Consider the following 13522-nt stretch of genomic DNA (forward strand, 5'->3'; position numbering starts at 1 on the left):
CCGGGGAGACGCACATTCTGGTGTATTAATACGTTCTTGCATCTCTGTGGGCTCTTTGAGTCACTTCACGCGTTACCAAAATGCACCCAGCTCTGGGGTGGAACACAGCTGGCGCTCAACCACGCGCATCGCTCCAGAACAGTCTAGCTAATCTTTGGTCTTTCTAGAGAACCAACTACCATAGGATCTGGTTGTTAAAATACAATAGAAGAATAGCAGAAGTGGCTAGTCCTAGTGGCTGAGCATTTATATACAGGTTTGTTGTTTGTTCTTCCTCCCTTCCTTTTAGCATTTAGAGTGGAGGTGGAGAGTCCCCAACACCTCAGTGGGTGGGCGGGGGGTCAGACGGGCACAGTGCAATTCTCCCCGAACTGGAACTGGGCCAAGACACCAAGGCTAAGCACAGCTCTCTCTACGGCCTTGCTGAAGCTGGGGGTCACTGCCTAGCTACATGGCAGAACCCCACTCTCCATTATGAAATCAACACAACCCACTTCGTAGCAGAGATCTCCCATGTGAGGAGTGACTGGGCCTGACTCTGCTTCATTTGTGAACAGGACCACAGCTTGAAGTGGAGAGCCTCCAATCCCGATAACTACACACACAAAATTCATAGAGGACTTACCTGTTGCCAGCAACCAGTCTCCCTCTTACAGTACCCACTGCACTCTCGGAGGAAGGGCTGCCAAAAGCCCGTGCTGGCAGGCTCTCAGTCAGCCGGCTGCCTTGAGTTCAGCTGCAGTTTGTCCGCTGCTCTCACCACTTCCTCTGGGCTCTCTGCTCAGAGAGTGGCTCCCCTACCTGCTGCCTGGTTGTTGTTTCCCTCTGTGGGCCAGCAAATGCAGGCGGGAGGTTAATGTTTATTGATTAAGGGGAAAATAAACAAGTGAGAGGGTGGAGTGAGGTGGTATCTATTTATTTATTTCAAGTCACCCAGGGTGAAACCAGGGCCCCCCTTGCCAGTAGAGGCCCAGTGGAAACTCAGCAGATGTAACTTATTAGAAAGAAATCAGCAAATGATTAATTAGCCAGGGCTGGTAGTAAAATCCAGGCCATGGAAAGCATGACTGCATCAGGCTCCCATCATCTTCAGCCACCCTAGGGAAAGAGTAGGGGATACAGTGGGGGAAAGCCGAAGGTCTCGATACAGCCACTCTCTGGAGAGGTTTTGGAGCTGAAGGAAAAAGAAGGAGCCACCCACTCTATCCCCATCCTCAGGATGCTGGCTTCTCAGGAGCCTGGTTTCAGCTGTCATTACTGTGCGGAAGTGCTATTCTCAGCTTGTTTTCACACCCTGCACATGCAGCAGGTGGAGTACAACCTCTCCCCTTCCTCGGTTTGGGCTTTATTGACACAGCTACCATAAAGTTAATCTCAGATCTTCTCCCCAGCCCAGGCTGCTCCTCCCTCTGCACAGCTCAGCCCACACCCTAGATCCTTTCTCCCCAGAGCGCCACTCCCACATCCCCTGTTTCCAGGTTGGCCTCGGCCAATCAGCACAGCCCACTTAACTCTTTCCCAGCAGCATCAACGCTGGCTATGGGATAGGGCATTTTCAGGCAAAGCCTGCCTGCCTCTTATATTCATAGATCTGAAACCTGGGCCAGGGACTAGTCCACACCTGGTTGTACACAGGTGACACATGGTCCAAAGCAGGGGAGAATCAGACCCAGGCTTTGGGTTTGAGTCTTCACGCAGAGAATGGTATCTCTAGAATGTGACATCATATTGTTATTAATCTGACAGTAACACCTCACGGCCTGACGTGCTAAGCCTTGCACATACAAATAAGTAACCCTGAATACCGCCTTAGTGTACGGCACTTGGGCACCGAGCACTTTTACTGCATTTAATAGGGGTGAGATCAACCAGATTCTAGAGCGGTCACTTGGAATACCTAGAGAATGAAACAAAGGGTGAGGTCCCAGCTGTTGCATCCCACAGGTCATTTTATAGGAAGATTATCCCTTCCGGATCAGTTCTCTAGGACTTTCCTATAAAGAAGACTCCACGCGTAGGGCTAGCTCCTGAGCTGATACCAGTTGGCACAGCTCCATTGATGTGTTAGCAGGTCCACCAGACCTTGGCAGTCTCCTCAGAACTATGTTGATTGATCCCAGCTGGGGATCTGGCCCGCCGCCTCCTATTATTTATTAATGGCGTGGGGCATCATAGGTGCATATGGGCCATTCTAGAGAGAAGAAGGGTTTGAGCTCTGTCCCCAGCAACTCACAATAATGGAAGCTTTCCCACCTTCGGTCTCCCCATTTGTGAGCAGTGGGACATGAAGAGGCTCTGGGTACTCGTGCCCAGGAGACGCTCACCCTTGGTCTCGCAGCACAAAGGCAGACATAGGTGGGAGGATAGAGGGTGTATCCCCTGCAGCAACCAACAGGGTGTAAGAAGATGTCTCTGCTGTGTTGCATGGGGATTAAAATGGTGAGGCACATCAGTCGTGGCAGGGCATAACCCAGTGCAAGGCAGCCTGATCACTCAGACCTTGAGGAGAAAGGTGACTCTTTTGCCCTTGGGGTGCTGCTTCACACCGCAGATACCCAGCCTGTCTCTGAAGGTAGGTGGAAGATCTTTCACACACGCGGAGGGAGCCCATCCATTCCCTCCTCATTGCTGCGCAGAAGGAACTGGAACAGTTTGCCACATGGGATCTGCCAGTAAGTTATAACTCACATCAGACCTGCCTTCCAAATTCATACAGCCCCATCTCCTAGCACAGGACAGAACCGGTGTCTGGGGACAGTGACCAAGTTCTCTAGGATGCTATTAAGATGGCTAGTCATGTTGTCTTCCCCTCCTCCTCTTCCCATCCAGCGAGGTGGATCCTCTACTGATTTAAATCCATACAACTCAGGCTATTAAACAAATAAAAGGAAGTACTCCTTCACACAATGCACAGTCAACCTGTGGAACTACTTGCCAGAGGATGTTATGAAGGCCAAGACCATAACAGGGTTCAAAAAAGAACTAGACAGATTCTCTGAGACAGGGACTGTCTTTTTCTGTATCTGTACAGCGCCTAGCACCGTGGGGGTCCTGATCCATGACAGGCACTCCTATGCGCTACAATAATTGATGGAGGATAGGTCCATCGATGGCTATTAGCCAGGATGGGCAGGAATGGTGTCCCTAGCCTCTGTTTGCCAGAAGCTGGGAATGAGTGACAGGGGATGGACCACTTGATGATGACCTGTTCTGTTCATTCCCTCTGGGGCACCTAGCACTGGCCACTGTTGGAAGACAGGACACTGGGCTAGATGGCCCCTTGGTCTGAGCCCTTAGGGCCGTTTTTATGTTCTATACCCCTTGACACCAGTGAGGGGTCTGTGCTGCATGCGGTCCTTCACGGGCGTCAGTAGCTGAGCAGGAAGGAACAGGGAAGGAGGTTACAAGGAGGTGCCTATGCCAGTGGTGTCGACACTTGACAGCTCTGTGTGAGGGCTAGCAGGGTGGTGTGGTTTAGTGCAGAAAGGTCAAGAAACATGGGGGTGGAGAGCTGCGATGCAGCGGAGAGGCAGCATTTCAACACCGTGTCTTTTGTTGGTTAGTAAATTTATTCTGAACCTGAAGAACATCTGTCACCCTTGGAAACTTTTTTGTATGTTACAAATGATGCTAGTGAATAGCTCAGGCCCAAACACTGTTCAAAATACACAGGGGAACGGTGGGGTTTAAAACCTATTACAACTGAAATAATTTCATTCCTCAGGGCCAAGGGGGTGGATTGCTATGGTCCCCCCCGCAGGGCTGTACACCCAAACACAAAGGCCTGATACTGCTTAGAACCTGAAAGGGAACTGACTTGATACAGCAAGTGAAACTCACCAGCCTAGTTTCACTGCCTTAGGCAGGAAAAGAGCAAAAAGAAGCAGCAGTAATAAATGGTGGGAAAGTAAATGTGACAATCGAACCCGAAAGCCAGGGAGGGGGCTAGAAAGCAGCACCTCTTTCCTTTCCCCCTCTCCCTATTCCCTGCCTGCCCTGAAAATATCTTTAGAGAGACAAGGTGGGGGAGGTAATATTGTTTATCGGACCAACTTCTGTTGGTGAGAGAGACAAGCTTGCGAGCCACACACAGCTCTGCGTCAAGTCCACACTGCATACAAACACAGTCTTTGAAATTCGTCTTTGTTGACCTGTTTATTAAAGAAACTTTGGGTCTCCAAGTGGGAAGATCAGCACCCAGTTTGTGGAGGCTGTTAGAGAATAAAAGCATCACAGAGGCTAGAGGTGGAAAACTTAGGGTTGCCAAATTTGGTTGTGATCCTGGAGACTTCATCACATGAGGACATAATATTTAATTAAAGATTAATCTTTAATTCCTGGAGACTCCAGGCCAATCCTGGAGGGTTAGCAACCCTAGGAAAACTCCTCCCACTGCAGAGTAGTGCAGGATTGTTCCCTACAGTTCCACAGGGTTTGGACTGGCCTGGTTTTAAATGTCTCAGGTGCTGGTGCATCCACTGCTTGGAAGCTCTCCCAGGACTGCTTGGCATGAATGGGCTGGAGATCCAGTAGATCAAGGCAGGGAAGGTAAATCAAGGCCAGTTGGCCTGATGCCAGGGAATTGCTGCCCCACTGCTCTGTCACTGGGAAACATCCACAATGAGAGGAATGACAAATTCGGAGTGCCGGACACCCAGGGAGTAGGCCGGGGCTCTTGTCCTGTGAGCGGTCACATTTTCTGGGCTGTGCGTTCCGGGCCCCGGTGTCCGGAAGGCAGCCCTGGGCGCACTGCATCGTCCCCGAATGGAGAAGGCAGGTGGCCGGGGCAAGCAGGTGTTGGGATCCATCCTGTTGTAATGGCCTGGGCCGGGCGTTTGGGACAAGTCCTCAGAAAACCCACCGTGTTTGTTCCGCCCTGAGATGGTGACACTAGGGCTGGACGGTTTGCTGGGGACCTGGGAGCCCAGCAGCAAGGGGAGAGCGTAGCTGTTCGGGGCAGGGACGGGATCCACCCGCCGGTACTTGGTACGAGATCCCATGGTGAAAGACGGCGGCCTGCAGTGGGTGACAGGTGGGGCTTTCTCTGGACTGTACCTGCCTGGCCCGGGGGTGTGTGGCTGCGCTGAAGGAGACACAGCATTAAATGCTAAAGCTGGACGCACCAAAGCCGACCCCAGTGTTGGCACTGATTCACCCCTGGAAGGGCCTCAGCCCAGGGCTGAATGGGCCATTCTCACCCTAGGGGGCCCACCAGGCTTGAGCGAGGAACAATGGCGGAGGAGTAGCTTGCCCTGAGGATAAAGAGAGTCCCAAGGGCTGCTAAACCAGCCCCTTTCCACAGCACTACATTCAATTTAAAAGCAACCCAAAAAGAGCTGCTGATGCGACCAAACCAGCCACACGTTTGCTCCCCACCAACTCCTAGTCCGATGGAGGATTTTGATGCTCTTCCACTCACCCGTGGTCTTTGATCTCGCCAGCATGGAATAGGATGGGCCTCCGCTCCTGCCAAAGCGAGTGAGTTGCGGGTCCACGTAATAGCAGGGACCTGGGCTTGAATCTTTAAAGTACACTGACAACAAAAGGGAAAAGCATAGAGCAATGGGGCGGCTGGGAAGATAGGACAGTGCTTTCTCCTATGGAGTGGGCCAAATTCATGCCTGATGTAACTTCAGTGGGATTTTACCAGGGATGAATTTGGACACGGGCCTGTTGGTCACATCTCAATTTGATTGTGCACCGCACCGGGCCATATTCTGATCTGTTACACCGTTATAATCCTGCTGATTTCCATGGAGTCATTCTGGATTTACACTGCCCTGAGATCAGACTCCGGCCCCTCCTGGGGAATGAAGCTGGAGTAAATAAGGGACTTTGATTTCCACTCACGTACACCGGTGTAAATCAAGCCCTCCACTCAAGTCAATGGAATCACATCCGTATAAAAGCCACAGCTATGAGATCAGATCTAGGCCTTTGATCATTTGTAAGCAACATCAAGAGCTTGACAGGGCTGCAGGGGAGGGTAGGTCTCTAGCCCTAGTTCTGCTGCTGCTGATCTTAGGAAAATCAGTTTCCTCAGCTGGACAATGGGGATAAAGTTATTCCTCTGTTCGTTGAGATCGACAGCTGAAGAGTGCCTGTTACAACTAGCGGTCACAACTCTCCTGGGTACGTACAGTCGTAACCTCCACTAATCAGGCACGCTTCTGTCATTTTTAGGAGCGACAGGTTTTCAAAATGACAGGCCATTGGAAGAGGCCAGTGGGGCTCGCTGCTTTGAGGCTAAGGTCTGGACAGCGTGACAGCTGCATTCAGAGACAAGTGGCAGAAGCCCCTGATGGTTGTGGACCTGCATTTCAATGACCCCTCTGAAGCGGAAGCGGGGAGGAGATGCAGTTTGGCCAGGAGGGGTATGGCGCAGGGAGGAAAGGTGTATTGGTTTTCATTACAAATCCTATTGAGCTTGAGAATAATGCACTTTTGGCCTCTCAGCTCAGGCTCCCTGCTTCACCCTGTGCATTCTTGTTTTGGAAATAAAGAGCAGTCAGGTGTCCCTTGGTGTCTGTGTTCTCGGCCTCTCAGCTGAGATAATGCAGTTTCAAAGTTACCCTGTCCCAGCAAGCTCGTGGTAACAGCAAAACTGTACACAATGGCAAAGCACAAAAGATCCGTGTGCAAGAAGTTCTCCTAGATACACACACACAGAGAACACAAACCCACACATGGGGGATACACACACAGACAGGACACAAACTCACATATGGGCAACACACACACAGAAAACACACACACACACGGATGATACACACACACAGAACACACACACATAGGTAATACACACACAGACAGGACACAAACCCATATATGGGCGACACACACACAGAGAACATACACCCACACATGGGTGATAGATACACGTGAGTGATACACCCACCCACACATGGATGATGCACACACATAGAGAACACACGCACACAGAGGTGATACATACATATGTGAGTGATACACCCACACACATGGGTGATACATACACACACACGTGAGTGATAGACACACAGAATACACACCCACACATGGGTGATACACACACACACAGAGAAAACACACATACACAGATGGGTGATAAACACACATAGACACGACACAAACCCACACATGGGTGATACAAACACACACCGATAGTGACAGGACACAAACCCAGCCTTGGAAGGTGCACACCCACACTGGGGTACACACACAGAGACAGGACCCAAACACATATGGGCCATATATACACATGGAGGGGAGATATATACACATTTGGACTCAGTGCCTGAGAAGATGCTCTGAGGAAGGGCCGGGAGGTGGGTGAAGTGACATTGGATACAGCGTGGAGGGAATTTTGTGTGAGGGGGGCACTGGGAAGAATATGAGACTGACTTTGTTCGGACCCACGCTGTTTTAGAGAGAGTGGTTCACAAAGACTTACTGCCATTGTTGAGTCTCCTGTGAAAGGAATAAGCTGGGCTGGTTAACTTGGTGTAGTCGTGGTTGACAAATCCGACAGTCGGAGGCAGACGGTACTGTCCTGGCCCGGGGCCTGGCACAAACCAACAAAATGCACATGAGTTAATATGTCAGAAAACCAGGCTGCCATCAGCAATGTAGCTTAGTGGTTAGAGCAGATTTCAGAGTAGCAGCCGTGTTAGTCTGTATTCGCAAAAAGAAAAGGAGTACTTGTGGCACCTTAGAGACTAACAAATTTATTAGAGCATAAGCTTTCGTGAGCTACAGCTCACTTCATCGGATGCATTTGGTGGAAAAAAAGTGAGCTGTAGCTCACGAAAGCTTATGCTCTAATAAATTTGTTAGTCTCTAAGGTGCCACAAGTACTCCTTTTCTTTTTGGTTAGAGCAGAAGAAGCCAGGACTGCTGCGTTCTGTCCCTCACTCTGGGAAGGAGTGTTAGCTACTGATCTGAACCCAGGACTGAGCGCTTGGATGCCTGGGTTCTGTGCCCAACTCTTGGAAAAAGTCCGAGCTGGTGATTAGAAGAAAAAAGCTAGGAAGTCTCACGCACTACCCCAGACTCGGCCACTGACTCCAAGGGTGACCTTGGGCAAGTTGCTCAATCACTCTGTGCCTCAATTTTCCCACCTCTAATGCAGACACAGTGAGAGTTCTCTCTCCTCCAAGGGGGACTTGACAATGAAATTATTTCATATTTGTGAAGAACTCTGAGATGCTCAGATTCAAAGGCACCGGAGAAACATTATCATATTGCTTCAGCCCGGTGGAGTTTCCATATAGGAAGCTGCTGATTGATGCCCGCACAGAATCCCTGGTGCTGTCACATCAGAAGAGAGACTGACGACGTGATTCTCTGAGACAGGAACTGTCTTTTTCTGTATCTGTCCAGTGCCTAGCACCGTGGGGGTCCTGATCCATGATGGGCGTTCCTACGCGCTACAATAATACAAATAATTCATACGAATCTATTAATTTGCATACGTTGTTAGAGCAATCGCCTTCGATTTGAAGCTGTTTCAGCATCAGGGTTTGGGGGTCTGTATGTTAAGTGCAGGGCTCACAGCTGAAGTTCCGATTTGGTGCACTTTGAGTAGGGGATGTACTGCCACAAAGGGCATGTCTAGCCTCCAATCACAGGGTGTAACTGCAGCTCACACAGACGTACCTGAGCTCGCTTTGATCTAGCTAGCTCGGGTACTGGAACAGTGGCGCCATATTAGCATGGACGCATACAAGTCCACCTGGAATCCCAGGTAAGTACTTGCAGGGCTAGCAAGCTAGCTCAGGACAACTTGCCCTCTAAGAGGTAGTGGGCACGTGTGACTCATTACCTGCTGCCCAAATTGGTCTTACAGAAGGCACCTGGACCTTATAAAGGGGGAAACAGGAAGAGGAAATGGGGGTGAAAATATCAGGGAAATGGGGTAGTATTAGAAAGGTGTTGTACCATTGCCTGCTGGAAGACCCAGGGCAGAAAGAGAATATAAACCACTAAGTACTTAGCAATTATAGTTGCTGGTGGATATAGATTATTCAGCCAAGTCTCCTTTGCCATTGAAAGAAAGAAAGAAGCTGGGGAAGCAAAGCTATAGAGACTTAGACGATGCCTGAAGGGTTCAGAGAGTGGAAAGTTGCAGGAGAGCCCCTGATTGCAGGGAACAAAAAGCAGGCAAGAGCCAGGGTGGAGTTGAAAGGCTCGGAGCCTCTCCTGGGAAAAGAGGGAGGGTGGGGTGGAGTGGAGACTATGGGGGCGGGGGAAGGACTCCAGCTGGGGAATGGCCCAGGGAAGAGGAGGGTTCTCTTCTGCGTGGAGGGGGGGAAGCCCTACAGGACTGCGTTGCTGTGAATTGTAAATTAGACCCAGAAGGGGAATGTTTTAACGACTCTGGACTGGTGGAGGTGATTTAAGGAGCCCCTGAAGAGGGTAAACTGAGGGCAGGGCCTGCAGCACCATGCTTTGCCAGAAGGGGGTGCTACAGGGCAGGCATGCCCAATGATATATGTGCTGAAACTCACTGCTGCCAGCTAAATTAAAGCTCGCTCAGGTACATTGATAGGAGAGGAAGATGTGAGCTGTAGCTCACAAAAGCTTATGCTCTAATAAATTTGTTAGTCTCTAAGGTGCCACAAGTACTCCTTTTCTTTTTATTGATAGGAGAGACAGCCATGCCCTAAGAAAATGAGTTTCTCTGCTGTCCAAAGATGCACTGTTGGGGTACCATTGTGAGAAGGTAGCAGATAGAATTCCGGCAGCGGATATACACGCACTTACAGAAGTAACGGTGGAACAAAAGCATCTTTCACAAGCCATTCATCGAAACGCCTGAAGCTCCTACTTCAAGAGGAGGGAAGTGACAGCACTAAGGAAAGTGCTGCCTGAATCCAGAGCACTGTAATGAATAGAAATGTCACAGAACCAAGACCAGTTACCTCCCACCAGCTCCTGTTTCCAGCAGTGATTTCTAACGATTTAGCACTTATGGGACACTTGACATCTTGACAGCAGCTCTGAACAGACATTTCAGCTTCACCACATCCCCTCTGTCCCTGCTGTGAGGTAGGTCAATTTTACAATCCCTCCTCACAAATGGGGAAACCGAGGCACCAAGCAGTTCAGGAATTTGCTCCAGGCCAGCTGCACTGTGGTGGGGTTGGGATGGGCAGGGTTTTATTTTGGGCCCATCTCAGAAATAAACATATCCAGACATTTCCAGATCCTTAAAACAGAAACAGAAAAAACCCTCTCAAAATCTGATTCTCTAAAGGAGCAATTTTCAGGTAGGTTTCATAAAGTTCCTTTGCTGGGCTGCCTGCCCAGAGTCAAGAGAGTGATTACTATCAGTCACTATTTTTATTATGTAATTGCAGTTATAACAATAATAATCCCTCACTTTTATACAGCCCTGTTCATCAGCAGATCTCAAAATGCTTGGCAAGGGAAGTCAAAATCATTATCCCTGTTTTACAGATGGGGAAACTGAGGCAGAGTAGCACCTCTAGGTCAGTTAGATCAGCTTCCCATTTTGCTAAGGGCCATACAAATGTACAGGAAATGATAGTCCCTCAGAAGTTATTTATTAATTTATTTATAGTAGCACCTAAAGATTGAGGCCCCATGATGCTAGCACTGTACAGACACCTCATAAAAAGACAGACTTGCCTCCAATTGCTTACACTCTTGCCCCATGCCAAAGGGAGCTGGGGCTTCACAGCAAGCATACCGGTCTCATGAGCAGCAATGGCAGGTGTCTTTCTCCGCCCCACCTCTGCCATCCCAGACACGTCTTGGATGCACAAACAGAACCAATCCTTTATTGGGCCGTGCTCTCTTCCCTGCTTCTTGCTCCAGAACTATGGCTGATCCTCAGTGCGAATGCCAACAGACGGGGATTTCTGTCTGCTCTGATAAAACCACCCTGCCGGGATGCAGGAGAGAAAAGGCCCTGGCCCCGGGGTGTTCCCAGAGGAGCCCAGCACAAGACGCTTGCTGCGGTGAAGCATTAGTCGATCAACGCTGGTAACAGCTACTGGGCGCGTGACACAGAGCACTCGTTGAAAGCAGATACCCATGGAGGAGGGACTGGGGGTGACATTGTAATCTTATCCCCCCACACACACTCGACTGTGGCCCCAGCAAAATGATGCAAGATTGATGCCCACTTAACAATCCTGCAAGCTGATGGCAAGACAGCTGCTTTGCCCTGCTCCCTGGAGCATGACGCCTTCTGTTCCCCAGCTGCTCTCCGAGGAGGTCAGGAGGGTGAATTAGATTCTGATGAGCACAGCCAGCATGGGGCAGGATTGCCTGGTGTGCCAAGAAATCCACACCGTGCTTGGCGGGGTTAGGTTGCTGCCCATCCGCTTGATGCTTCTGGGACTTGCCAGGTGTCCGAGAGGCTGGTGCTTGGGGCGGAGGCTGGTCCTTTTCCTTTGTAAGGTGTGGGGTGGGTGCTGGACCCCTTGCCTGCACAGGATTGCTGAGAATCAGCAGCCAGGGATTCCCTTGGAAATGGCAAGTGGGGAGCCCCAGCTCCTGACCTGTGTTGTGAAGGCTCAGAGGAGTACAGTGCAAAACCAGTGAAGCAGATGGGAGAGTTAATGCGGGTGCAATAACACTCCATTCTGCCCTCCTGGGCGCTTGTGGATTTTTGGTGTTGCTGTTAGCTGAAACTACGGCATTGAAACATCCTGCAAAGACCTGGGGCCAAGTTCCCCACTGCCCTCTCCTGTGCGTGGTCATTTACACCGGGGTAAAGTGGCTGTAAATGCTGATTTGGTTTGCGCCCATGACGCAGTGGTGTAAACGACAGCAAAGAGAATCGGCATCTAGGCCTGGAGAAGGAGAGGGGGACTGGCAGGAAGTAGAGCACAACAAAGGGTACATCTATCTACACTGCCTGCAGTGAGGCCACCGCTGGCCTGGATCAGCTGACTCAGGCTCATAGAGCTCAGACTGTGAGGCTATAAAATTACCATGTAAACATTCAGGCTTGGGCTGGAGCCTGAGCTCTGAGACCCCACGAAGAGGGAGGGTCCCAGAACCTGGGGTCCAGCTTGAGCCCTGCTAGCCTGAGCCAGATGACCTGGGCTCTGAGACTCAGTACTGCGGATGTTTCATTGCCTCATGGACATATTCAAAGGGTCTGATCCCGCCCTGGGTCTGGGCTCAGTGCTTGATGCCAGCTGTTCGACATGCCAGGGTGATTCATTATTTTAGAAGCTCTGAAACATCCCCAAGTTGAGTGTCACGTAGATTGTGAGGTGCTCAGATACTACAGGTAATAAGTAGTTGGGACAGATATAGTAGTATCCTGGCCGAACCTTATGGAATCATGTGAAACCTTATGGAATGAAGGTTAAGGATTTGGGGAGTCTGTTCTCGTGAAAATGCAAATGTTCATGAACTAGCGTGGGATTGTATGGAACCTCTTCAGGAGAGAGGATATGATTAATGAAATCTCTGGAAGATATTAGGGACTTCAGAGGACTTCGTGGGGATGGGGGCAATATGAGCGAAGTGTATTTCCTAAGAAATACTTGGGGGGAAGGAAATGCAACTGACCCCCCTGGAATCCAGCCTTTTGAAGGAGAGACTTATTGTTGCCTCTTCATGGTCAGTTCAAAGACCACCAAAGGGTATAAAGGGTGGATGAAACTTTTCTGGGCTGTGCTGGTTCTCAGCTGAGGGTGTGATGAACTTGCAACCAGAGGAAAATCCCTGGGTGGGGTTTGCAAGCACTGCTCCTGCCAGCGCCCATGTTGGAGAGGCAGGATCTCGGACCGGCTTAGTAGCATGAGGGTAGGTTCTTCTTGTTTTTAATATGTTTTCTCCGTAGTGCTTTTACCTTGAGAATAAAATATGGCTGTTTATTAAGAACTGTGTGATAACTGTTAGATACTGTTGGCAATTGCTGGGTTGTTAGTCTCTGAAGAGAAAGCAAGAGAAGCCTGCTTCAGTAGCCTGTCTTTTGCTGAGAAGAACACAGGGAAGGCAGGGAACTGTTCAGGCTGGAGATACCCTGCTCAGAAGGGAAAGAGACACGTGTCTCGGCAGCCATGACAGCCCAAAGCCTGCAAGGGGGTGTCCTTGCTGGACCAAGGAGGAACACAGGAGCAGCTGCCCTGAACTGTGCCAGTGGTACTATAGGTAAGTACCATAGCTAGATAGATGCTATTGCTGGGATGTTCTGACTGGCTTCCTCTGGCAGCGCAGTGACAATGGTGAAGCCCTACACAGCTGTGGAATAGTTGCAAATGCTTCCATCTTGCAGCGGGTCTGCGTTCACCCTGGAGAGCTTTGAGATCTGTGGTGGAAGAACAGGACTGTTACAGCAGCTCTCCCTTTACCCTGACCGCAAAAATACCGAATAACCATAGCAACAACATCCCACTTTTAGCAGGCCCATCGAGGGGGCAAGTTCCATGGGTTTCCCCAATGAATGGGTTTTCCCACCTGCCGGGGTGGGGGGCAAAGGAGCTGCAGCTGGAGCACTTGCCTGCCTGCACCATTAGCACCCGGAGTTGCCAGGGCTTGGACTCTGTGGTGGGGA

The 13522-nt window shown here is 50.2% G+C and overlaps 2 protein-coding genes across 2 annotated transcripts in view; both read right to left on the reverse strand.

The window, feature by feature from the left end:
• Positions 1-847, reverse strand: part of SHC2 (SHC adaptor protein 2) — a 29117-nt gene extending 28270 nt beyond the window's left edge. Inside the window, exon 1 of the mRNA XM_043502688.1 lies at positions 626-847. The gene's annotated coding sequence lies outside the window, so the exon portion shown is untranslated. The remainder of the gene's footprint in view (positions 1-625) is intronic.
• Positions 848-4568: 3721 nt separating this feature from the next.
• On the reverse strand, positions 4569-10745 carry ODF3L2 (outer dense fiber of sperm tails 3 like 2). Its single transcript, XM_038384419.2, has 4 exons — positions 10694-10745; positions 7433-7543; positions 5420-5533; positions 4569-5083 (listed from the first exon to the last, which is right to left on the reverse strand). Exons 1-4 carry the CDS (start codon positions 10743-10745, stop codon positions 4602-4604), a joined length of 759 nt encoding a protein of 252 aa, XP_038240347.1. The 3' UTR covers positions 4569-4601.
• Between the last annotated feature and the right edge of the window lie 2777 nt (positions 10746-13522).

Source organism: Dermochelys coriacea, chromosome 25, assembly GCF_009764565.3.
Source record: "Dermochelys coriacea isolate rDerCor1 chromosome 25, rDerCor1.pri.v4, whole genome shotgun sequence".
Lineage (NCBI taxonomy): Eukaryota > Metazoa > Chordata > Testudines > Dermochelyidae > Dermochelys > Dermochelys coriacea.